This window comes from Pleurodeles waltl, chromosome 5, assembly GCF_031143425.1.
Source record: "Pleurodeles waltl isolate 20211129_DDA chromosome 5, aPleWal1.hap1.20221129, whole genome shotgun sequence".
In the NCBI taxonomy this organism is placed as follows: domain Eukaryota; kingdom Metazoa; phylum Chordata; class Amphibia; order Caudata; family Salamandridae; genus Pleurodeles; species Pleurodeles waltl.
This window is the reverse complement of record NC_090444.1, coordinates 1,534,653,099-1,534,679,863: the sequence shown is the minus strand read 5'-3', so window position 1 is coordinate 1,534,679,863 and position 26,765 is coordinate 1,534,653,099. Positions and strand designations below refer to the sequence as shown.

The window sequence follows — 26,765 nt, the reverse complement described above, 5'->3', positions numbered from 1 at the left end:
TGTGTGGTGTGGAGTGGATTTGTCTAGTGGAACTATGTGGCATGGTGTGCTGTGGAATTATGTGATTAGTAATTACGGGATTACTGAGTGTACTGGAATTGTGTGGAGTGGGATTGTGTGTCATTGAGTGTAATTATGTGGACATATAAGAAAACATGCAAATGAAGCATTGGCAAAGCCAATAGGTCTTACCTAAACAAGAGCGATCGGCTTTGCAGTGTGGCTGCTGTCAGCATGGCATGGCTAAAAGTTAGTGGTGTGAAGTTTTGTACAGTGGAGTGGGAGAGTAGAGTGTCAGAATTGAGCAGAGTAAAGTAGATTTCAGAGGAAGACAATATCAGGGTGCAGTGGGGTGGATTGGAGTAGATTAGGGTTAATCGAAATGGAGTGAGGTGGATTGGAGTGATAAGACTGGGGTAGGGTGGATTTGGGCGGGGTGCACTGAATTCATGTAGGATGGTTTGAAATGGAGTGAATTACAGTGAAGTGAAATTGGGTGGACTGGAGTGGGTTGGAGTGTACTGGACTGAGGTTGGGTGTAGTAGGGTAGAATGGGGTGTAGTCAAGTAGAGTGGGTTAGATTGGATTGGAGTGGGGGTGGAATAGAGTGGATGGGATGGATTAAATTGGAGTGTGTTGATTTAAATGGATTGGGGTGGTGTAGGAACTTACCTTCTTTTTTGTAATGATTACCCCCTTTTTCTGCCTGTTGTCAGTGTGTTTGACTGTGTTCACCGGGAACCTGCTAATCAGAACCCCAGTGATTATACTCTCTCTCCCAGAACTCTGTATTTCATCTCACAATTGGCATACAGGTGCCCCATGTAAGCCCTAGTATATGGTACCCAGGTACCCAGGACACTGGGGTTCCAGGGGATCCCTATGGGCTGCAGCAGGTTTTCTGCCACCCATGCGGAGCCCATGCAAAGGGTACCGCAGGCCTGCCATTTCAATCTGTGTGAACTGGGTGCATGCACTCGTTGGGTACCTGTGTGTGAGGGCACCCCCTACTAGCAGAGGTGCCCCCACAAACTCCAGATCCATTTTCCTGGACTTTGTGAATGCGGGACGCCATTTTATGCGTGAACTTGACATAGGTCACTAACTATGTCCAGCTACATAATTCTAACTCCGAACATAAGCATGTTTGGTATCAAACATGTTGGAATCATACCCCAATACTTTTTCAAGTATTGGTTGCATGAATCCATGCACTCTGGGAGCTCCTTAGAGGACCCCCAGCATTGCTCCTACAGCCTTCTGAGGTTTTCCAAGCAGCCCAAGCTGCTGCCACCTCACAAACAGGTTTCTGCCCTCCTGTTGCTTGAGCAGCCCAAGCCTAGGAAGACAGAACCAAGGATTTCCTGTGGGAGAGGGGTGTTACACCCTCTCCCTTTGGAAATAGGTGTTACTTGACTTGGGAGGAGTACCCTCACCAAGCCACTGGTATACTTTCAATGGCACATTTGATGCCCTCTATGCATAAACCAGTCTACACCAGTTCAAGGACCTCCAGTCCCTGCTCTGGCACGAAACTGGACAATAGAAAGGGGAGTGACCACTCCCCTGTCCAACACCACCCCAGGGGTGGTGTCCAGAGCATCTCCAGAGGGTCCCTGGGTTTTGCAGTCTTGAATCCAAGGTTTGCAGGGAACTCTGAGAGCAGGTCAGTTGCCAGGCCAGGCAGGTGATGTAAGAGCCCCCTCGTGATAGGTGGTCACCCAGCTAGGTGACCAATCCCCCTTTCATGGCTATTTTGGGTCTCTCTTTTGGGTGGTTCCTCAGATTCGGCTTGCAAGATTCCAGCAGGATTCCCCTGTAACCTCCACTTTGAATTCTGACCAAAGAAGCTGCATCTGGACTTTCCAGGACCCGACAATCTGCAACTTTGCCTGCAACAGTTTAACCACGGCTCCTTTCAGCTTCTGCAACATTTCCCCAGTGGAGCATCCTCAGAGGACAGCCCGTCTTCAGTTTGCCCAGGAACGAAAAAGGAATCTCTCTTGGAGTGAAGGAGTCACTCCCCTGCATCTCCAGGCACCAACAGCAACAATGGATCCTGCATCACGGGTGGTAGTCAGAAGTGGTCCCGTCGGTCCTCTCTACCAGCTGTCCCACTTGGGTGGAGGTAAGCCCTTACATTCCCATGCAGAAAAGTACCCCTGTACACTGTGTGTTTTGCAGCTGCCAAGGCTTGTTGGCACTTCTTCCAAGGAGTCTTTAGGCATCATGTAGCTCCAGCCCCCAGCACTACTTCCTGTGACGCAAAGGGCCCTCAGTGACTCTCCTGCAGTGTGGGACTCCTTTTTGTAGTGCTGCGTGGGCTCCATTTGCAACTTCTGTGTCCCAGTCCTGTCGGACTCCTGTGAGTGCAGCCTGTGCTTCAGTGAGCTTGAAATGGATTTCAAATGGATTGAGGTGAAGTGGATTTGTCAGATTGTTTTGGATTGGGGCAGATTAGTTTGGATTGGAGTTGGGCAGGTTATTTTGGATTGGAGTGGGGCTGATTGTTATGGATTGTCACTGAGCTAATTCTGTTTCACAGCCGAGGACATATCCGAACCATTGTATTCCTGCACACAGAGAACATCTCTACTTTATTAACTGGTCTGTTCACGGGTAGACAAAGGGCTAAAGTCACAACATGGCCACATTTCATACCCACCTCCATACTGGGACGGGAATGCATTAATGCACTTACCAGAGGCTCCAATGTGTTTGATGTCGTTTATATTGTTGCCTCTCAGGTTAAAATGTGTGGGACATGCTGTCCGCTCTGCTAAGACTTCAATACCCCTGGAGATCCTGTTATTGCTTAATTCCAACAACTAGTAACTAAAAATACAACACTCTGTAACAGCCTTGCTATGACAGAAGCCCCCAGTACATTTGTAGCGGTATGATATTCATATTTCACATATAAAGCTGCAGGTATTTTTAAATTAACAATTAGGATGACCCACCATCACTACGAAAATTATGAAGGATAAATTGCAGTGCCCACATGCCATTACAGGCACCGAAAACCTAATGTCCATTGTGTCCTTGTATTTCGATTTTGCAGGTTGGGTAGTTTGAAGAGTTTCACCACCGACACTAGATTAATTTTGATCAGGCTGAGAAAACCCAAGTTTTCAAAGTCTGAAGTGAGCCCGGTGATCTTTCTGTCATCTGAGCAACAGTTGTCCAGCACCAGCTGTTTAACATTGTGAGAGAGAAAGAGAGAGAGAGAAAAAAAAAGAATGAGAATAAACGCCCTGAAAGTCCCAAACTTTTCTCATGCCGGTAGCTGGTTAAATGAATTGCTGGCTAGCTGTACTCTGGTAATCCAGTGAGAGGACATTGCTGGGGGCAGGCTATACACCCGGGTCTAACATGAACTGCCACGAGCAGTAGAGTAAAACAATTTGGAAATGATGGGCACAGTAAAAAACTGGTCATCTCAGGTGAGGTGCAAACGATTAAAGCAGTCCCTCAGAGCTGAAAAAACAGGCTTTGGCATTCAGTTTCCCACCTTGTGATATGCTTAATATTGTATGTAGACTGAATTCACCTGTAACTATGTGTGAACTTGTGGTGGCTTTGAGAAATCCAGTCAGAACGACTTAAGCGACTCACAACTTTAAATTTATACTGTATCCAGAATTTTAAAAAAACTTCAGTTTAGGTGTGGCTACTCCAAATATGTCAGTGTGGCTGGAAAACAGACTTTGACTAGTGGATACTGCCCGGGCAGTTCGTACAGCAACAAAATGGGAATGCCTGTACAACATCAATAGTGTGTTTGAAACAAATAAAAGCTACCCTTATCCGTGTTTTACTATGTAAAATGGTGATATCTTTATCAAGTGATGGAACAAGCCCAAATTATGTAGGCAAAGTTCACTTGATCTACTTGAATAATATTGCCAAATAGTGTTGGTTTTCTGTCAGATCTCTTTGTAGTCAACAGGCACCAGACAAGGGGGCCCACTGTCTAGGCTGCTCTTTCTGGCACATGAAAAAAATTAACAGAGATTAGACAGTTTCTGCATAAGATGGTATTGACATTATGACGTGTATAACAAATTATGCTGCACCATGATACCTGTTAGAAATGGGATTCCTGGTTGGCTGAGATATGCACCCAGGCCAGGCAGAAACCACCTCTCTAGTCACAGTAAACTAAGTACACACTAAAACAGTAACCTGTGCTCACCCTCTGGTAGCCTGGCACACAGCAGTCAAGGTTATCTAAAGAGCAAACGTGTAAAGTGTTTCTGCAGCACACTCACACAGTAAAACAATGAACACACCACAAAAGACTCCACACAGGTTTATAAAAGTAGGTTGTTATAAACACATTAAGGCCAAAACAATAAAAATCCCATATATACTTTTCAATATATGAGCGTTTTTAAATATGCGGGGAAAAAACTGTGTTACAAAACACTTTCGCTCCTCACAGATAAAGGTAATGTTCAAAGCTATGAGTGCTGGGAAGAGTACTAAATGACTAATACAGGAAAATGCTATCTTTCTAAAAGTGGCATTTTCAAAATTGTAATTTAAAATCTAACTTTACCATAGGAGAGGATTTTTCATTACAATTCCATAGACACTGAACAGGAACTAGTTAACTGTGCCCATTCAAAATATATCACTTATTAAATGTAATAAGGCAACTCCAATGTTACAATGCCTTACAGTATTAAAAAACAAATTTAAGAGTGTTCTTTGCCAGGACATGTAAAAATTTTAAGTACATTTTCTAATTTTTAAATACACTGAATCTTGCCCTGTGGGCTCTCCAGGGCCTACCTTAGGCGTGGCATTTGCATTAAAAAGGAAGGTTTGGACCTGGCAAAAAGTTGAAATGGCAGTTTAAAAACTGCACAATCAGGCTACAATGGATGACTTGAGGCAGGTTTGATGAGTTACTGAAGTGGGAGGCACAATCAGTGCAGCAGACTCACTAGCCGCATTTAATTTACAGACACTAGGTACATGTATTACCACTTTACTAGGGGCTTACAAGTAAATAAAAAATGTCAATAGTGGATAAACCACCTATACTGGGTCTTAAGGAGAGAGCACAAGCATCACTGTAGCACTAGTAAAGTGCACAGGCTCCTACAAATCCAATAAGGAGGTAAAGGCAAAAAGTCTGGGGATGATCCTGCAGAAAGGGCCAAGTCCAACAGTAAGACGCAAGCCATAATTTATAGGATAACATGATAGCGAGTGCAGAATAGTTGCAGTAACAGGTGCCAAAACTGTTTGAGACTGTTATTTTATTATTAGCTCTAAACCATAAAGGTATTCATCAAATTGGTAAACTAGCCAAAGCAAGTTAGATTTGTGCCTGGGTTCCGGCTACCTTTAAATGACTAACAAGTGGTATTCCAACAACCAAATAACTAAAAGATATTCAATAAATGGAAAAACATGACCAACATGTGCTGCATTAACAGAGACTATGCTCAGTCCTGGTGGAAAGACATTTTCTTCCATTTTATTATAGCGCTCAATTCTGAATGTTCTGTTAAATTGGAAACTGTGTCATAGGGGTTTTACCACTGAAGATAGGTCAAAAGACACATCTCTTAGAATTTTGAGACCTAGCTGCATTTTCTAGATGTTTTGAAGGATGTCTGACATCTATGCAAAAAAAAAATCAGAGAGGAGAGAATCACTCCAGGATAGGCTCAGGGCAGGATGGGGCGAGGGGGTGTCACTCCCTGGCCCTGAAGGCCTTCCCATCTCCTGGGTGTCTTTCAACAGAGTCCTGAGGTGAGAGAGTGCTGCTCTGGCTGGGGCTCCGAGAGACCAGACTAGTCTCGGCTACTCACACTGGAGCTCGTGACGACAAGATGGGCACTGTACCTCCCTCCCCAGCCCTAAGTACTTGGACCTAAACAACTTCGAGGAGAAGGAGCAGGAGGGCACCCGCTATGTGCTGACCAACCCCCGGTCCTTGGAGGCCTGTGCCCTGCAGGACATGCGGCCAGTGGAGGTGATGTACCGGCCCCTGGCAGAGTTCACCTGGGAGAGCCCAGGGACCTCATGCTTTGAGGACCACAAGAGGGAGCGGCGCCACAACCTGTGCTTATGCCAAGAGCAGTCAGTGGTTAGTGGCCGAAGAGAAGCAAGAGCCCCAGCCGGGCGGTCCTACCACATAAGGGGGAGCAGAGGGTGGTTCAGTCTAAGCAGGACACAAGGTCGGGGTGCCCACCGGGCCAAAGGTGAAACAAGACAGGCCCGCAGGTCACAAACACGAGGCGCCCACCAGACACAAAAAGAAGCCACCCAGCAAGGAAGTTTCCTACCCACCCCGAAGGCCTCCACATGCAGTGCCTCTGTTCTCACCATCAGATCCTACCTGCACTCGCTCCTCTAGCTCCAGCAGCAGCTCGGTGCGGGGACTTAAGAATACAATCAAAAGTATACATTGCACATGTGTACAATGGTGTGCATGCACACAAAACCCAGCAAGACTGTGACAGACAGGTTGTGTGCCACATATCATTGTGCACATGCATACAATAGTACCCATGCGCACACACCAAAGGGGGACTGACAGATACAAGGGCCTGACACATACGGAACACCGCCCAAACACACATGCACACAAGGCTCTCTCCAGACCAGCAACACAGTTGCCAGCCCTGCACAGGCTCCCAGTCTGCCTAGGAGTGCCCTTGCTGGGTGCTCCCAGCCAATCTTGACGCTGCTTCAGGATTGGCACAGGGCAGGCTGGGAGCCTGTGCCTGCCTGCAGCGAGACCGGAAGAGGCAGTGGAGCAACGTGGAGCGGAGATAAGTGTTTTTTTTTCAATGATTCTTTATTTGATGTAATTCTCTCTCTCCCCCCACACGCGTGCCACCCTGCCTCTTCTAATAAGCAAGTGCCGCGACTGGAAGTACTTCGATGCAGGCTAAGCTGCCAGTATAAAGTACTACATACAAAATTATAGTTTTTATTCTCCCAGGAGACAGAGAAGTGTCAGATCTGGCAAGTAAACCGTGCTTCCTTCCCTCCCCAGGAGCCTGTATGTCTTAAATCCAAAGTAGCTTGTTATTTTACTCAGTCTTCCCACTAGCCTTCTGCCAGTGGAAAGGGTCTAGTTTGAGGTTTTAGTCATAACTAGAAACTCACTGCCTCAAATTCTATTTCAGCCCAGGAAGTCTCACTGTGTGCATTATGGAACCTGGGCAGGATAGAAGCATCTAGTATTAGCCTCAGTTCAACTTTTCACTTTTCATCTATGCATTATGATTCATCACTGAATTACGTGCTTGTTGGCCAGTGTATGGAGAGGCTACAATGCTATGGGACCTGGGAATGTCTTCAGGCTAGTCTCAGGTTCCTACAGTGGTTAGTTTCTCAAGCAGTCACTTTCTAAGACATAGATACTGCATGGCTATAATTTCTACTGTAGGGTGAAGCTCAGACATGAATTTTAAAGGACCACTTTCACCCATGTAGAGTTCCTCATTCGCACACCAGGCATCTTCTTTGATTGTTAGAGAGCAAACATTATTAATAAAAAATAGCAAATAAATTGTATAAATGTTGTTTACTAAAATGCCTTATTAGAGAAACCTGTTCTAGAAAGGTAAAACATGCATGTTTGAAATGTGGTTGACATGGTGTCCACAACTTGAGTTCTATGTGAAATAATAAATACCTTTGAAAACCTAATTTGATGAATCATAACTATTTGTACTGACAAAAGATAATTAATATTGATTAATAAAACCAATGATTTGAAATAATTATTGACTGATTAAAAAATGTACTAAATATGTTTTGAAAAATATGATATTATGAAATGCTAATTATAAGACTTATATGGTTTAAATATTTAAGTTATTTTATTCTTCATCTATTAGCATTAGCCAGAAGGCTTAAGCTTTAGTCTTTTTCCACAGTACAGTATTGAGAAGTTATGCTGACTTAATCGAAATTCCTTTGAACACTTTGCCTATTAGCTTTCTCATTGAAAGCTCACAGTGAAAATCTTCTGCTTTTTTCACTCTGCTTATTCTGTACTATCTTGTGATAGTTATCGAAAGTTTTAACAATGTGTCTTAATTTTGGTAGGAAGTAATATTAGTAAAAATGTCATGTTATGTGCTGTTTTCTACAATGTAAATATTCTGCCGAAACTGCCATCTGGAAAAGAGTGTCAACATGGGCCTATTGCAAGAAAAAATTGAGAAAGTTACAAATTGGAGAAAGTATGAATTTCAATTGGTTGCTCACTGTCATACCTGTTGGTTTTTTCCTATAGGAGTCTGGCTAGTAGTTTTTGGAACGTTAATTAAGCAAAGTGCCAGAGGATATAGTGAATTGTAGGAGAGTTATGTAGTCAGACTTACGTGTTTATGCTTCTAACAGTTCAGGTACCTTAGGCCCAACTCTGCTGAACTGTTGCCCTTTTCATGTCCTGATGCTGATCTCTGAAGACCTGTTGTTCCTGCGCTTTGCTGATGAAAGGTCTGCTAACTGCCTGTCTCTTTTGGGAGAGGTATAACTACTGTGCATTTTTTTGCCTTACAGGCTTCCTTAGAAATCCAACCGTATTTTTGCTAGCATCGTAGTCTGGATGTTTTCCAAATTAATTTCTGACATGTTTTTAATTTTTGCATGTGACAATACCTAGCCCCACACATGCTTTTTGAATTAGAAGTAGAAGTAGAGATGTCCGTCCCAATAACTGATTTTAATGTTTATAAATTGATTATGCCTGGTTCAACTGCAGAATTAATGAAACATGTTGTTATTTCTCAGATAATTTTGTTGTCATTCTGTATAATTCTTTTGGAGTGTTTAATTGTGATTGCTCTTGTCAGACTAAGGGGGTTATTCCAACTTTGGAGGAAGTGGTATTCCGTCCCAAAAGTGACGGTAAAGTGACGGATATACCACCAGCCGTATTACGAGTCCATTATATCCTATGGAACTCGTAATACGGCTGGTGGTAAATCTGTCACATTTGGGACGGATTACCACCTCCTCCAAAGTTGGAATAACCCCCTAAGATTCTTCAGACGTTTTGGACAACCTGTGTTGTTTCTGCATTGCTATCATTTGGTTTTCCATATTATTTATGTGACTTTAACATTGTTAATATAAGGGCAGTAAATGTTTACATTTGACTAAATTGGTGTGGTGATTCATGGCCACATAGGTCATGATGTATGTAAATTACTGACTCTTTAATGCTATTTAGTTGTTGTTTTTTGCTATTGGTTCATATTGCTTGATTTAATGATCTTATTACTCCTGTCTGAGTCAAAACATTTGAGTCGACCTCTGAAGGTAGTAGATGTCACTGCCATATTACGTATCACCTAATTTAGGAGGTCATACACCCACAGATCTGGGGATGTCTTCAGGCTAGTCTCAGAATCCTACAGTGGTTACTTTTTCAAGCAATTACTTTCTAAGACAGAGACACTGCATTGGCTGTAATTTCTAATGTAGGACGAAGCTCAGAGATAATTTTTTTAGTTTTTTGGGGAAAATCTTTTTATTAAACAATGAAACAGCCATTGTACAATAGAGTAAGTGACAATAAACTGCCCAACCATTAGCTGCCACCCAGAGACCAGCCTCTGTAAATATCAAGTTACAAGGGTACACACACCGATCAAGTGACCCCCAGTCTGACAGTCCGGTGTTGTCGAGGCCCAGACCGCCTCCCCACCCGCACACAATCCACCAAGAGTCATTCCGTGAATCTATAGGCCCCCCAACCCACCCCAGATTTTCTCCCACTTCTTGGGGCAGCCCCTGCTCTCATATATTACTTTTTCAGTCTGCAGCACCAGTCCAGGTCCGTCTCCCGGTCATGTATATTGGGCGGAGACTCAATATTAAATGTTCCAGCAGGAACTCACTCCCCAACAACCGAGCCGCCACACCAGTGACCCCCCTTCTAATAAGTCTTTATCACAGGGCAGGTCCATAGAATATGATAGAAGGTGTCCTCCAACCTGCACCACCACAGGCACATGGCACATGGTGGTCTGCGCCCTGCCCATCTTATGCAATACCACCATAGAGTAATAGGCCCTATGTAAAATCCTTAGCTGGATCAATTGGAGTCACGCCTTGATCGCCACCACTCTGGGAGCCTGTCTCACCTCCCCCCAGTCCTCATCATTCGGTGCTCCCATGTCTGTCTCGAATTTGGTGTGCAGGGTGGCCATCGGGTCCGGGGAATTGTTCAATAATTTCTGATACAGTAAAGAGATGGCCTTCACCACCAGAGGCTCTGTCAGAAGGCAGTCTGTTCCCCCACCGGAACGTAGTGACCCAGCGCATGCCGCAGTTGCAGATATCTAAACTGCTCTGTTCCAGCCATGGCATCTTCCTGCTGCAGGTCTCCGAACGCCAGCATTGCCTGACCCCTCCTGATGTCTCCCAGATGTTCAATCCATAGAAGAGACACCTATGGAACCCAACTAGGGTCTTTAAGTCTCCCAACAGAGGACCACAGGGAAGTCGTGGCCGACAGAAGTAGTTCCCTACCCAAGGAAGAGGGAGGCATCGCACTACGCCCTCACTATGGATGCAGTGTGCGCCGGCAGTTGCCGCGCACTCGCGGGGTGTATAACGCCTACTCATTTCCCCCTCTGCCCATCGTCTGCCTGTCCACCCGGAATGCCAGGTCATCTTGTTCAGCAAAGGCCCAGTCAATAACCGTCACCGTCTGCGTCGCCCAGTAGTAACGAAGAGGATCCAGAATCACCAGACCACCCTCATACACCCCATGTTCCAATTTCTGCAGTGCCACCCGAGAGCAGCCGCCATCCCTGAGCAGCTATCTGATGTCCCAGGCGAGGTGATGGAACACCTCTGCCAGAATCTTGTAGGGGTTATTCTGAAAGACGTATAACAGAAGCGGCAGCGTCATCATCTTGTAAAGGGACGCTCTACCCATAAGAGAGAGGGGCAGTGCTCTCCATCGAGCCACGTCCCCTCGAAATCCGTCGAGCAAGGGCTGCAGATTCTCGCTGAGGAATCGCTCCTGATCCCCTGTCACATATATACCCAGGTATATGAAGCCTCCTGTGGAGATCAGCACATCGCACCCTGGGGGGGAGAGCAGGGGGGTTCCCAGCCAGAGGGAACATCAATGACTTTGCCCAATTGATCTGATAGCAGAGTGATCCCCGAATATGCGAAAGATCTGCAGGATCCTGTTGACCGACCATCGGGGACGGGTGACATACAGCCAAATATCATCTGAATATAGGGAGATACGATCCTCCCATGTTGCTCCTGAGTCAATGCCTCTAATCAGGGGATCCTGCCAAATCCATTACACCAGGTGTTCAAGTGCTAAAGCAAATAGGATCGGATAACCCTGTCTTGTGCCCCTGTGTAGGGCGAAGGGTCGTGACAATGTTGCATTGACCCGCACTCGGGCCACCGGTTCACTGTATAACAGCCTGATCCAGGCCAGGAATCGTGGGCCCACTTCAAACCTTTTAAGGACCGCAAAAATATAAGGCCATTCAACACTGTCGAAGGCCATTTTCACATCAAGGGACAGAAGCGCCGCCTGCCCCTCCATCCAATGGTCCGTCATGTGTAAGACCCCGTAGAGCCTCCGCAAATTCAATCGCATTGATCTGGATGGCATGAAGCCCGATTGGTCCGGATGAATGAGCTTAGTAATATTTGCATGCAATCTAATAGCCAGGATCTTTGCCAGGACCTTGACTTCCATATTTAGAAGGGCGATGGGCCTGTAGGAGGCACATTTCTCAAGGGGTTTACCCTTCTTCGGGATCACTACAATAGTCGTGGCCTGCTGATCCGGCAGTAGCGCACCTACCTCCCTCGCCTCCAGACACATGGCCAACATATGGCGTGTTATCTTGCTTCTAAGGCATTTGAACAACTCCACTGGGAGTCCGTTCGGACCTTCCACTTTAACTGACTGCAGCCCCCCCAGGGCCACAGTAACCTCCTCCTCTGTCAGCCCAGCAACACTTTCCTTTCCTCAGCTGAGAGCCCCGAAGCGGTATGTACTACAGGAGGTCTGCGCAATCCTCCTCCATCATCTGAGCCACAGAGGTATACACCTCCGCGTAGTATTTTGCAAACGCCTCCGCTATGGACTCATTCATCACACAGAGCCCTTAGACTCCACCGACCTGACCCATGATCTATCCTCGTCCCTCTTGTCCAACCAAGCCAGAAGTTTTTTGGCTTTGTCGCCCACATCATAGAGGCGAGGCTGGGTCACCAACGCATACGCCCGCGCATGTTGTTCGGCGAAGACGCGCAGCTAGTAATGCTTGAGTCGTAGCTGGTGCTGAAGGTCACCCTCCGCCCCCCTGTCTGCCTCACAGCAGGCCTCGAGAGCCACAAGCTCCTGCTCGAGGTTGATTGCTTTTAAATTGCGCTCCTTTTTTTCCTGCCGATCAAGTCTTGGGTGCGTGGTCCCTGAGTACAGTTTTAAGGGCCTCCCACAGGATATTCGCCGAGTCCACAGACCCTAAGTTCTCCTCAAAATATTGGGTGGCCCTCTCCCTCATTTTGTCCGCAAAAACCTTGCCCCTCAGGTACCAAGGGTTAATTCGCTGCGGTAGAGTTCAGGACCCTGAAGGACCCAGCAAGACTACCCCACCGGGGGGAGTGATCCGAAATCCCTCTTGGGTAATGGGCTGCCTCACAGACTTCGCCCAAATGTGAGTAAATAGTCCAGCCTACACGAACTGCCTTGGGGGACAGAGGTATATGTGTATTGCTGCCTCCCGGGATTTAGTGTCCTCCACAGATCTGTCAACCCAAAGGAGTCCATAAAAGACTGAAGCGCCGCTGAGGTAGGGGGCCCCTTTGCATGTGAGAGCCTGTCTAACACCGGGTCGGAAACCGGATTCACGTCGCTCCCCAGGATCAGAAGTCCCGGCGGGAAATCAAGCAGCAGGGCGCCAAGGTCTGTCAGGGTGGCACCTTGAAGTCCCGGGGGAACATACACCAAACACAGATTGAGGACTCAGCCTTCCCAAGCACCCGAACCTGCCACATATCACACCAATGGGTCCCACCAGGTGCGTGACAGGATGAAGGGTACTGATTTTTTTATGAGGATACCCACCCCTCTAGAATCCTATGTGTAACCAGAATTTGCTACCAAGAGGTACCCAAACTTGTCTAGTGCCTTATAATAATTTCCCTTCAGGTGTGTTTCTTGCAAGAGGACTAGATAGGGGCTGTGCCTACGTAGGTACGGAAGGACTATGGTGTGTTTAATACGACTGCCCAGACCATTCACATTGCATGTCATGATCCTAAGGGTGCGTGTCGTCATCCCTGCCGTGTATACACCCTCCTCCCCACCCCGGCCACTGCGCCACTCAACAGATCTTGTGTTCCCTCCCTGGCCGCTCCATCCCCGGCAGTATTGCTCGGTAGCTCGTAGCTGTACAGTGGCATAGAAGCAGTATACAACCAAAAACAGTATATCAACAATTCGCAACTAAACATTCCCCCCACCCTGCTACCCCACTTACTGGGCTTAAAACTGCCTAGCCCCCCAATCAGTGGAGTGCCTGTCTCTCATAACATCTTCTACAACTGCGTGGGTGGGCAGGCGACATTGTCCTGCGCCACTTCCAACAGTAATTCCAAGATAAATACAATTCAAACCATCCCCCAATAATCATTACAGGCTGTGTGCCTCCCGACAGTTCTTTGCAAGCACTGCGCCTGTTCCGTCCCCAGTCGACACCGGGGACCACCACCACTTGGTCCAAGTAGTCTCCGCAATGTGTCACGACCAACGTCACCATTCCTGAGGACTACATTCCAGCTGCCTCCGCTCGCTGTTCCTGTCTCTGGGAGGAGGGGGCCATCCTACCCCCCATCGCAGTAACCTCTGGGACTCGGTCGAACCACGTGGCCCACCGACCGGGACCCGTCCAGCCACTCCCAGGCCTCCTCCAGGGTGTGAAAATGCCATACCTTCCCCTCTGCAATTACACTTAGTCTAATCAGGAAGAGCATCATATATTTGACTTTGCAGTCCTGCAGTGTTTTTTTGACCTCCTGAAAGCTTTGGCACCTCCGTTGGACCCTCAGCATGAAGACTGGAAAGAAACATACAGTAGCATTCTCATATTGAAGATCTCCGTGTGATCTGGCAGCCTGCAGGATGGCATCTCTGTCTCAAAAGTAAAAAAATAGTGCAATGATTGTCCTAACGGGTAGGCCTCCGGCATCGGGGCGGGATTGGGGCCCTATGCACCCGCTCGACTGTGAAGAACTTGGAATGTCCCTTAGGGCACAAGGAGTCCATGATCAGGGTTTCTAAGAAAAACTCAACACTCTGGCCCTCAGCGCCTTCCGGGACCCCCACCACTCTAATGTTGTTTTTTCTGGGCCCTCCCCTCCTGATCCTCCAGGCGGGCCATTATTTTCTCATGCTCCGCTGTAATTAACTGGACCTGATCCTCCAGCCTCTTAGATGTAGACTGTAACCGGGCAATATCCATTTCTGCATTAATGACCTTCTCCGTGACATCCTTGAGATCTACGTGAAGAAGATTTACATCCACTGTGACCGCATCCAGTTTAGGTTCCAGCGAGCCGCGCAGATCGTGGATTGCTGCCATTATTGCACTCAGAGAAGGCTCGTCTGCTGGGCCCCGATCCTTCTCCTGCCCCCCCCCAGCATTGTCTGGCACCACCGTTCCACCCGCCAGTCTCGGCATTGCATATTTGTCCATTTTGTTCACCTGAAGCCGAGGGCGCCCCTTGTTTCTGACCATGATAGAAAGGCGATCTCGCCGAGGAGGCCCGCCAGCGATCCCCCCAGGTGCAGTCTTGCTGCATCACCGGCCTCAATACGCTCCTAGGGCAGGGCCGCCAAGCCGGTTGGACCCACTTCTGTGTGATGTGCCCACGTCCGCACCGCTCCGCTTCCGGACACCAGTTCCGCCAATGACTCTTCACTAAAGGGGGGGACAGGGCCCCAAGGTCCCCCGCTGTTCCAGCCGCGCTGTTGCCTCTGTAGAGAAAAGGTGGGGAGGGTGATTCGGGGGTTGAGGGGGAGCCAACCATCCACAGCTCCCCCTTTGCAGGTCCAGCAACCTCCGTGAGGGCCTCAGCACCCACACCCCATACGTCAGCCGCAGGTCCACCACTTGACAGTGGGCCTCCTCCGGCCTCACCTCCATGCTCCCCGTGCTGTCTGCCTCTTGAGCTCCAGATGTCACTGCCGCCACCACCATTAGAGAGGGAGGGGGGACTGGGAAGCAAAGACTCCACCAGGCTCCCACCGCAGGTACTCTGGCCGAGGCGACCCCAGATAGGACCCCACACACCCAAGCCCCCGGACCCGGGGGCTGCCCATGGTCACCCCCCCTCCACTCCACCGTCTGATGCAGGTCCGACAGCTCGGCACGCCACTTCTCAACAGCCGGCTCGACGCCACTGCACTGCTGCCCACATGCCACAGGGTGCCCTGGCCTCCTCCTCTGCGACTCTCGGGGCAAGATCGCCCCTAGACCTCCGCCCCACAAATGTGGCCGCTCCCTGCTCTTCGCTGATGTCGGGAGGCTGGACAATTGTGCAGATTTAAGGGGGATTAGAAAACGGAGAGAGGAGCTCTGCTAAATGGCGGTCATTGTGGTTGGTGCCTAGCCACGCCCCCCCAGAGATGAATTTTAAAGGACCACTTTCACCCATGTAGAGTGCCTCATCTGCACACCAGGCAATCTCTTTGCATACAGAACAGTCAGCTGTGTTTAGAATTCTGAAAAACATTATTCTCCTTATGACTGCTAACAAACATAGGTGGTCATTCCGACCCTGGCGGTTTCAAACCGCCAGGGCCGGGGACCACGGAAGCACCGCCAACAGGCTGGCGGTGCTTCCAGGGCCATTCTGACCGCAGCGGTAAAGCCGCGGTCAGAAAAGGGGAACCGGCGGTTTCCCGCCGGTTTTCCCCTGGCCCAGGGAATCCTCCATGGCGGCGCTGCTTGCAGCGCCGCCATGGGGATTCCGACCCCCTTCCCGCCAGCCTGTTCCTGGCGGTTTTTACCGCCAGGAACAGGATGGCGGGAACGGGTGTCGTGGGGCCCCTGCACTGCCCATGCCACTGGCATGGGCAGTGCAGGGGCCCCCTAACAGGGCCCCACAAAGATTTTCACTGTCTGCTTAGCAGACAGTGAAAATCGCGACGGGTGCCACTGCACCCGTCGCACCCCTGCAACTCCGCCGGCTCCATTCGGAGCCGGCTTCATTGTTGCAGGGGCTTTCCCCCTGGGCCGGCGGCCGCTCTTTTGGAGGGCGACCGCCGGCCCAGCGGGAAAGTTGGAATGGCCGCCGCGGTCTTTTGACCGCGGGGCGGTCATTCGGCGGCCAGATATTCGCCGCCCGCCAATATCAGAATGAGGGCCATAATGCCTTACAACAACTTAATCTGATTCCTTCCATCAACTCAATTTTATCCCTTTCGTCAACTTAATCTTATCACTTCTATTAACTAAATTTTATCCCGCCCATCAACTCAAACTTTGTCCACTTTCAAATTTTATTTTTGACGCCCTTCAGTTAATTGAAAACTCAGGTTAATGTTTCAGGTTTCATTAAGGGTTTCATGCATGATTTTGTGCAATTTGTTGTTTGACAAGCTCAAGAGTACTTCTACTTAATTTATCTAATGTTTCTAGTGTCCACATACACATATCTGGCATGTGAGCACATAGGACAGTTTGCAAACATCATACTGGTTAAATACAAATAACAAGTGTAATGCATTACAGATCCCTGTTCCAGCCCATTTGTGGTTTCAATCCTTTCCGATATGTATTGGCCTTAATCTCAATTTCACCCTTACCCATGTGAATATATTGCTTTAATTGCCCTAAAAAGCTTTTGGCCTGAGTTAGAGTTTAGCAGAGGGGTTACTCTGCCACAAACATGAGGACAGCCCGTCCGCTGTATTATGAAGTCCATAGGATATCATGGAATCGTAATACGTGTACAGGATATCCATCACATTTGTGAGGGAGTAACTCTATTTGCCAAACTCTTAATCAGACACTTAGCTGGAATGCCCCCATCCGAAGTTCATTCCAAAGATAGACGTGACCTACTCCATCTAAAGATATATAGCATACTTGTGGACAGTATTAACAAATGGGCTCAAACAGGGATGCGTATTGACATCTTTGCTGTATATTTTTTATAGATCCAATTTAGGTATCAGCCTTTCAATTGTGATCTTTTTCCCCCCTGAAAATTGGTAATCAGTTGACAAAATTCTTCAATATGCGCATGACATTTTAATATTAGATACTACTAGACTAGCCTTTCTTTGTTCATTATAAGCCTTACACTCATACAAAACTGAAAACACTTTAAAAACCAACACAAAGGAGATGAAACTACAGATTTTTGACAAAGGTGATGGTTAAGATGTAGATGATATATGGGAAATCTACCTTTATTGTGTATTTCGTCCTGCAACCACCCAGAAGGTTGGTTTAGAGTTTCAGGATCATCTTGTTATCTTTCGTAATAATGAAAAGAAAATGGTTTATACTAACTTTTTCCATGGGAAGACTCTACATTAGACCTGAAAAACCCTCAGTTCCTCTGGTGTTAAAGAAAATTTGAGCCGTAACACACTGTTCCTCTTTAGAAAAAAAACATTCTTCCAAGTACAGATTAAAACGTGACTTATATAGTCTATGTCAAATTATGTTCTTGCACTAACAAAGCAGAGAAAGGGTCAATGAAAAGATTTTTCTGTGCCTCTATTTTTCCGGAAGTGACAGTAAGGGATCAGTTATATATGGCAAAATAATTTAACCTTCAAAGTTTTAAATAAACAAGTTACAGCTCAACTGATATAGATATCATGGCTCCTTAGGAGACCCCAATGAGCTTGTGCAAAAAGACATGCTAATGAGTTATTAAGACAGAAGAAAAGCCAGGGCTTCAGCCATGTTTAATGCAGACAGTGGATCACACAATTAGGAGAAGCTCTTGAGAATGGGATTTCTTTCTGCACCCCAGTACAAACTAAGGAACAGTTTTCTACACGTCATGGCAAATGTTGACTCTGTGAGTATAACCTGAATTCTTATTGCACATCTTCTGTCGCAGAATGCCTCTGAGGGAGCGAAAAAAGGTTCTCCAACTCCATCTCTTTGAAGCTGAAATTAAAAACTGCAGTTGCACCGTTTGTTACTGTTGAAATAGCCAAGATGTTATTATATTACGCAGTGTCACAACGTTTTTCGATGAGGATTCTTGGATCTTCAAAACAAATTTGGAAATACATGTGACTAATGCAGTGTAGCAATTAAAGGAAATCTCGTTCCACAGCGTGAATACCAACAGCTATAGATTATGCTTTCTTGGCCATGACGACCATCTTCTTTTAGATTCTGTTGTTTAGGCCATCACGCTTGCAAAAACTGATTTTTTTTTTAAACATTAGATAATTAATAAGTGATTTTGTGTAGACAACCAAATAAATATTTTGCCATTTTTTGTATTTTCTTTGCCAAAGTATTTTATTATGGGGTCGTTGCAAATCAAATTGTATGATTATATTTAATCAACATATATGGTTGAATTTGAAGTGTTAAGAAAAAGAGCCAGCAGTGCAGCATATTTAATTATCTTCACAAATCAGACGAAAGTGTAAAAAGAACCTAGACAGGCAATTAGCTGAGGTATGGGTGAAAGAGACCGGTGCTGAGGTCATTGCTGAAAGCAAGCAGAGAGGGTTGTTTGAAAATTCATTGTCAATACAGGAGGGAGTAATGGTAGAGATTCCAATCTTAGATCCAGTAGTCTGGTCATTTCAGATCCTTCCCTCCTTACCTACTTGACCATACTGTGAAATCTTGGGCAATAATCTTCTTAAACATCAAACCTATTGGCTTTGCTATTGTTTTGCTAATGCCTGTTTGTTCCATTTACCATTTGGAGAGCATTTGTTTTCTTGCCTCCCACTCCACTGAATCTCTGCCCCTCCTATCTGTTGTTGTTTCTTCTGTTTAAACCCCACTCACTGGTTCTCTCTTTCTTCTTATTAAAAACACCACCCTGTGCTCCCTTATTCCTGTTTTTATTACCCAGTGTCATAAGGACTCTCGTATAACATTGAGACTGCTGGATTTGGGGCAGCAACACCTCTGCTTGTGTTCAAAAGATTCACTCCCCCACCAGTTCGCAACTGTCAGCCCAACCCTCCCGGCTCTTTAGCAGTACCTCACCCAAAATCCAAACTGTAAAGGGAATTTGTAGCAGCCTTGTGCATGGAACTCTGAAACCCCACTCAGGGAAATCGTGGTAAACAAGCCTTAACCTTTTATCTCCACATACAAGTGTCTTACACACACGTAGGTAAGAAAAGAGATGCAGGATAGTTTTCAATACATTTATTGAAAAGACTGCAATCTATGATAAAATGCATGCATTGCAATGACTAGGGTAATGAGGAATAGCAAAATCAGGATTGCGAAAACCAGAGCTGGGAATATAAACAACCCCAATATATTACAATGATATATATATGCAATTCCTACCTAGAACCTAATCTCTAGATCCTAGGGAGAGCAGGTGATGTAAGCCAAATATGTCCATGCAGTGTCCATGAGAATAACACCCTTGTTACAAGGTCAGGCCTTCAGTCTACAGATCAGGCTTTGCAGAGACAAAAGGCTTAGGTTGGCATCAAACCAGCATGGATGGAAAATCATGGCTGGGCCCCCTCTAATGCCCTTTGTCCTACAAGATGTTTTTATAGGGGACATGTTTATGTTCTTGCACAGAACCCTGAAGCAGGTATGTACCGGACTGTTCTGGACTGTTTGCATAGTTTTTTGGCGGCAATACAAAATATTATCCTGTGTGCCTTTCATTCTGATCTTGTGAACCTGAGCTAAAAGAATGTGATTCAAAGTATGTCACCCATAATGCTGATAGTGATGCTTTCGCAGAATAGCGACTGAGTATGGAAACAAAAACATTGCCATTAAAATAAGCGGAACTAAAATGAATAAAAATGAATAAATGAATACAGAGCATATTATCTGGGTAAAAGTGTACAGGCTGCAAACCTAAGATAAGCCACCAATGTGCCCAGGCAGGGAACAACAAATAGACCCACAACACCAGCACTTCTCTTGTTCTCCCTTCAGTGGCCATCAGTTACTCCATGGTACTTCCCTGTCCAACTCTCCATCCTGCTACCTCTATGTATTTGTTTATTTTTAACACAGGCCCAGTGACTGCAAAATGCTGCCACATCCCTGCTATCTTTTTTGTGCTCTTGCTCATTTTCTTATTTTACTTTTAATTGATCATTCTAAATTGGCTTCTAGTTATGGTGGAATGGTAAATTACAAATTTCTAAACACAATCTATGAACGGTAAAATGCACACCAAAATGTAAATCCAGTGTCAACAAAATAATTTAACAAACGCTCAAAGGCGAAGTTTTGGTGTGCGCTCTGGTGCATGTTCTGTCCCGGTGACACACACATACATTCCAAACAAGCAAGTTTTGAAAGCATTGAAGAAAGCAGAAATTAATTAAAAAAAGACGATATGGACCAAATCGGACTCATTATTGTTGATAACGTTGACTTTTGCCTGGGGGTTGTGCCTCTTGGGTCTGGTGCATCTCTGAGCACCAGCTTGTTAGAAATTAAAAATGTCAACGTCTTCCAATGCTTCACAACTTGTGCAGATGCATGCCTATGCCTCAGAAGTCATCTTAGAATGGCTTTTTTTTTTAACACAAAGCCTATCACCGGATAGCCATTGATGCATTTGCACATGTTGTGATGCACTAGGGGCCATTTTGGCATCAGCTAATTCCAATGCAAACAAGCTTTAACAAATCCAATAGCTTAGGCTTTCACTGCCAAGAGGTATTGCCTCTGCCAATGCTTGTTTTTAAAGTTTTTGACAAGGAAACCTACTTAGGTCATAGTTAAGTCAAGTGTACAAAATGCAGGAACAAATTGCTTACCTTCTAAAATATGTTAGCACTGGTGCACTAACTAGAGATAGCACACTTTGGGGGTCATTCTGACCCTGGCGGTAAAAACCGCCAGGGCCAACGACCGCAGGAGCACCGCCAACAGGCTGGCGGTGCTCCCATGGGCATTCTGACCGCGGCGGTACAGCCGCGGTCAGAAACGGAAAACCGGCGGTGGACCGCCGGTTTTCCGCTGCCCTGTGGAATCCTCCATGGCGGCGCAGCTTGCTGCACCGCCATGGGGATTCCGACCCCCATTACCGCCATCCTGTACCTGGCGGTCGTGACCGCCAGGAACAGGATGGCAGTAAGGGGTGTCGTGGGGCCCCTGGGGGCCCCTGCAGTGCCCATGCCAGGCCCCATAACAGGGCCCCACTAAGATTTTCAGTGTCTGCTTTGCAGACACTGAAAATCGCGACGGGTGCAACTGCACCCGTCGCACCCTTCCCACTCCGCCGGCTCCATTCGGAGCCGGCTTCCTCGTGGGAAGAGGTTTCCCGCTGGGCTGGCGGGCGGCCTTCTGGCGGTCGCCTGCCAGCCCAGCGGGAAAGCCAGAATACCCGCGGCGGTCTTTTGACCGCGCAGCGGTATTCTGGCGGGCCCAGCCAGGCCGCGGCTTCTGCCGCCGGCCGGGGTCAGAATGACCCCCTTTGTCTCCGATTCCTGGACAGTGCCTAATTTGAGTCAGTGGTTTCCGGTGTTCAGCAACCGCACTTAATTACCAAAACCAACACTAATGACTGTCCACCACATGGTGATACTGTCTGTCTAAATTTGAGATGAGCACAACTACAGTGTTTAGCATTTCAATGTACATTAAAAATGGCAATTCAGGCAACTCCCCAGTATTCTTGTAGCTTAAGGTGGCCTGGAATTGTCTGAATGGTCACACTTGTAGGACTGTGATGGTTAGTAGTTGAGTTGGTACGGTCATCACCAGCACTGGTGGGTTAATGGGGTGGAGCAGGCTGCAGTGCCCCCCTAAGCTGGTGCTTACTTTTTTTAATACAAATTGAGCACTGTAAACAGCCACCTCAAAATGAAGAATAGAACACTGATAACACATCTAGTACACTCTGTTTACAAACAGGCGTGTTTTCCTGCTGCAAATTACAGGAGCAAACATTCTCATTGTGCACAACTTCTTTTGATCCAGCTTTGGTAATAAGTGAGAGTTTGGCCACCAAAACAAGATTTGTAGAGCGTGTCTTACTACTGTTTAGAGAAGCACAATAGGTTTTGCTCCAGTAATTGAAGTCTGGCCTCCTCTGAACAGAACACTCCGTAGACAGGCATGCACTTGTTTTGAATGTCTTATTTTATTTATTATTTATAATTTTCGGCTCAGTATCTTATGATGTTTCATTGGCTTCTGGCTTTTTTACCATCAATATATATATTTTTTAATTTGCCCAATACTGCTTCCCTCGCGTTCTAAAATGACTTCTTGGCTCACGAAATGCTACTGTTATTCCTTTCACTTTAAATGAAAATGCATGTCAATAATGCACACATTTTCTCAACTTCACACACATTTTCTCGGATCTTGTTTAGAAAATCCTTAAAAACCTGTCATTTTTGCTGATTCTTCTAAATTACAAGCATAAGGATACCATTTGTGCTGATACCTTACACTCAACAAACAACTTATTTCAAATCAAATATAACTTTATGAATAAGTTCTAATAAATAAGGACACAAGATATGCTTTGCAGCATGAATAAGACAGGTCATAAATATTTTTATTTTCTTAGAATATATTAAGGGGAATAAAGGCAAGACTAACGCTGGAGATTTGTTAAAGGATGTAAGCATAAGCAAAATAGCCCTTCAGAAATGTATTATCACATATTTTTTAGAGTATGCACAATATACATTTTGCTATTGGTATATGAAAAGTAATCTTAAATAAACCTTTTTTGTTTTTACAACACAGCTTCTTAGCAGTGAGAACAGGTACATCATCCGGTCTGATGACATGCTCGAAACAGTTTATGGTGAGAGAGGAGAAATTATCAAAACAAAAGAACGGCGACTCTTCATGTTAAATGATGTGCTAATGTGTGCTACTGTCAACACACGGTATGTATCCCATCTTGCTTCAATGACCTACTCAGCATATACACATACTTCCCATCTCAAGTCATTTTTTGAATGCAAGACAACATAGCATAATGTATACAAATAATCTGCATTACAAGTCCCTTTCAACAGCAACTAGCATGCCATTTTGTGTTGACTTTTTCTTAGTGTAGTTACATTCATTTCCAATTTTGTGCTCACAGAACTAACCCACACAAGCATTTCACAGTTGGTCAGCAGAATCTCTTTATAACTATAAGCTTCAGACCTGCTTGCCGTGGACCATGACAGCACAGCAATAGGGCTTCAGCTTTGCCTGCTTACAAGCCCCATGCATTTCTGCAATCAATAGCACCCATTCGCCATTATTCTATGGCCTCAGCCAGAATACAATCTTTCTTTGCACAAAATCTTTGGTCAGCGGTCTCATTTCCTTCTCCTTCTTCCTGATAGATCTCCTCATTCTGCCATCACAGAAAAACTAAAAAAGATTTAATGAAACAAACATGACGGTTAAAAATGAAAAGCGATTGATGATTTTATGTTTGTCATGCTAATACACTCTATGCATGAACCTTCATATATTTTTGTACCAGCATTCCCATACCTTATTCAAACCTACCTCTCTTTCAAAGCACGCATCGAAGACTCATCTCTGCTCCGGGAATATAGGCTATATGTCCTTTTATTATACTAATAAAATATGCAATTGTGTATTTAATGCATCTTCAGTGGTAGCATGTGTTTGCTCCTTGAAAACATAACCATGTTTATGGGTATTGCTTTCCATGGCCCAATAAACGTTGGTGCAACATAACAGAAAACGGTAAAGGGCATTAGTTGCAATCAAATGATGCTCACTGTATGGTGACTGAGAGTAAGTAAAATAAAGAAACTATATTGTGCTTTTTCCAGTTGTTACAGCGATGGCAGTAGTAGGGCATCTACTGGACAGAGATACCTACTAAAATGGAGTGTTCCTCTTAGCCAAGTAGAGGTTATAGAATATGGAAGCAATGAAGAGCAAGGAGAAAGTTCCAGATTTCCTCCTGAACATGCAGCTGAACAAGTTATTGTCCATGCCAAAGCTAGTAAGTGCTCATATTTCATATTTCATTCTTACAAGAAGAAGCATTGGTACAATGGGGGAGTCTTGATTTATACACTGGCCTAAACAGCACTTAGAAGTATCAAGGAAAGTGTTCAAGAGGTACCAACAATATATTTTCTACCATATTTGAGGGCCAGGTGAATTTGGGAAAGTAGTTCTCAAGCATGGTTTGATCTACAAACTGGTTCTAGGTACATGCAGCTACTGTGGGGTGCTCGGTTGGGAACACGTCACCTCACATCGATTATATAATTCTGAAATTGTATTTAATGGAGAAGGTTACTCCAGGGTTGTTTTAATTGGTACTAGAAATTCGTATTCTTAACTGTAGTTGTTAGGTTCTGGCAAAAATCTATTTGGAAAACCAGCTTCACTGGCCAGGAATTAGCGGTGCACCCTGGTGAATGAAAAGGTCACAGAAGATGCATATCATCTGCTAGTTAAACAATAAACATGTCAGTGATACCTAAACTGTTTCTGGAACACTAGCATCATCACTGGCAGGAACAGAAAAAAGTCAAAACTTTGAATAGAGAAGAAGTAGTAGACACTATTTGTAATAAATGGTGCTTGTAGGATACACATGGATCTCCTAAGGATGATTAAGAAAGATCATAACCTTTCTTTGTTGTTTTCTGTTAAGTACACTAACAATGAATGATCATGACTTGGTAGCAAAGTTTTTTTCTATAGAGTAATAACAAATACACTGCAACAGAAGCAGGTGTGTGTGGGCATTACCTCCCTGTTTCTACAATTCATTCATTAATCAAACCCTTTGCACACAGTTCGATGGATTTTTATGTAGATAGAGAAGTAAGGGGCTATTTTTAGCGCACAAACATTATCAATTATTGGATCATTTGTTCAGTCAATAAAGGGAGTTTAGTGTGGATTAAATGGTTTTATTTTCCAATCTTTTAGTTGTTCATCTTTCATTTAAGTATTAATCTCCAAGTATCATTATTATACGTTAATATAATCAATCAATTGATATTTGATAATGTTATATGTCAAAATAAAGATAAATCCCTATTCTGAATTAGATCAAAGTTATATCCAAGTAGGAAAAGGTGTCAGTTCAGAAACTGTATGAACATACAAAATATATACTCCCACAGACAGGCACATGATCCACTTCTCTGACTCCCATGCACACATGTAACAAAGCAAGCCTGGGGTTGAAATGGAGTTAACTTTCTTATTGAATTAGAGGCACACAGAGCTGGCTTCAGAACTGGAGCTTAGGGCACAACAAATTACATGCACATGAAAAAACATTCTGCAAGACAGCAGTGCAAGAAATAAATAGGTATAAAGAGCAATGCAAGACTTGAAGAAAGAAACAAAGTGACTAAAAGTGGCATAAGGTAGTGAATTGTGCAGAAACAGGATTAGGTAAACAGATAACTCACAGCAATCAAGTATGTAGGATGTACATTATAAACAACTGCTGTGGAAGAATGAACAACGTTTTGTCAGGTAATTGTTAAGACAAAATGTGGAGGAAGAATTAATCTGTACTCATAGCGGAGACAGGTTTTTGTCTGGGGCTGTAAATGGTCAAAAATCATACTGGTTTATCTATTCAATTGGTTCAAAGAAAAGGGACTTTTACCTAGAAAAGGTTCTTTCAACTGGCTTTAATGCACAATACAGCACTTTGGATAACGTTTTGCTGCTTCAACTTTGATTCACCAAACAGTCCACACATTGGGTGCTTATTTACACGACTGCTTTGTGGATCAGAGTGCTGATTTTGGTGCTGTGGACAGAAGACTTCTGTGGGCAAAGCTTTCTTTACTAAATTAGTTTGGTCTTTCATGAATAGGCATGATTATGTGTAAAGTTGGTCCAGGGCCACAAAATATTTGGTTATAAACCAATAAGCAAGAGGCTGAAGCTGGGATGCGTATTGACCGTCCTACAGTTAAGCTTCTATTTGGCTTGTCTTGTGCAGGGTCTGTAAAGGGCAAAACTTTTCCCACCAGAACATCAGAAGGTGCATTCAAATTTTGGAGTTTGCGATATAATAGGTCACTTTCAACCAGACTCATATTGATTTGGTCCGATTATTGAAATTTATTTGATAATGCAAGCAAAACAAAAATTACAATATCCAGAAAACAAAAAACCAGAGCCCTATCAATACTTCATTCATGGACAAGCATGCAATAGTTTGTACTTCTACCTACATTTATTTAGGCTTTTGGATTAGTGACACAGGCTCACTCCTACTTCCTTTTAGCTGCAGTCAAAAATGCATGTTTAGAGGGGCATAAAGCAGGCCTCTGTGGCTCATGGGGACCCCCATCTTCCACAGGTCTCCATTCCGCCTAAGGCCTATGAATTACTGTGAGAAATGGGAAGTTGTAAATGAGATTAGCTTTATTCTGCAGTTGGCCTTTATGACATTACAGTATGCCACTGCCTCTGGCTTTCATATTTTGTCAACTACATAACAATCTGTATAATTTGTCAGCTCGTGCCCTACTATAAGAGCAATGTTGATTCCTACCTTGGTCTATAGTCAGCTTGGTTATATAGAATAGGTGGGAA

At 45.0% G+C, this 26,765-nt stretch overlaps 1 protein-coding gene across 3 annotated transcripts in view; it reads left to right on the top strand.

Annotated features, from left to right (window-relative positions):
* ARHGEF10 (Rho guanine nucleotide exchange factor 10) overlaps positions 1–26,765 on the top strand; it is a 949,815-nt gene that overhangs the window by 438,012 nt on the left and 485,038 nt on the right. For all 3 annotated transcript variants that reach the window (XM_069235817.1, XM_069235818.1, XM_069235819.1), the window contains 2 exons: positions 22,950–23,095; positions 24,011–24,186. In XM_069235817.1, the coding sequence (XP_069091918.1) occupies positions 22,950–23,095; positions 24,011–24,186 (322 nt within the window). The remainder of the gene's footprint in view (positions 1–22,949; positions 23,096–24,010; positions 24,187–26,765) is intronic.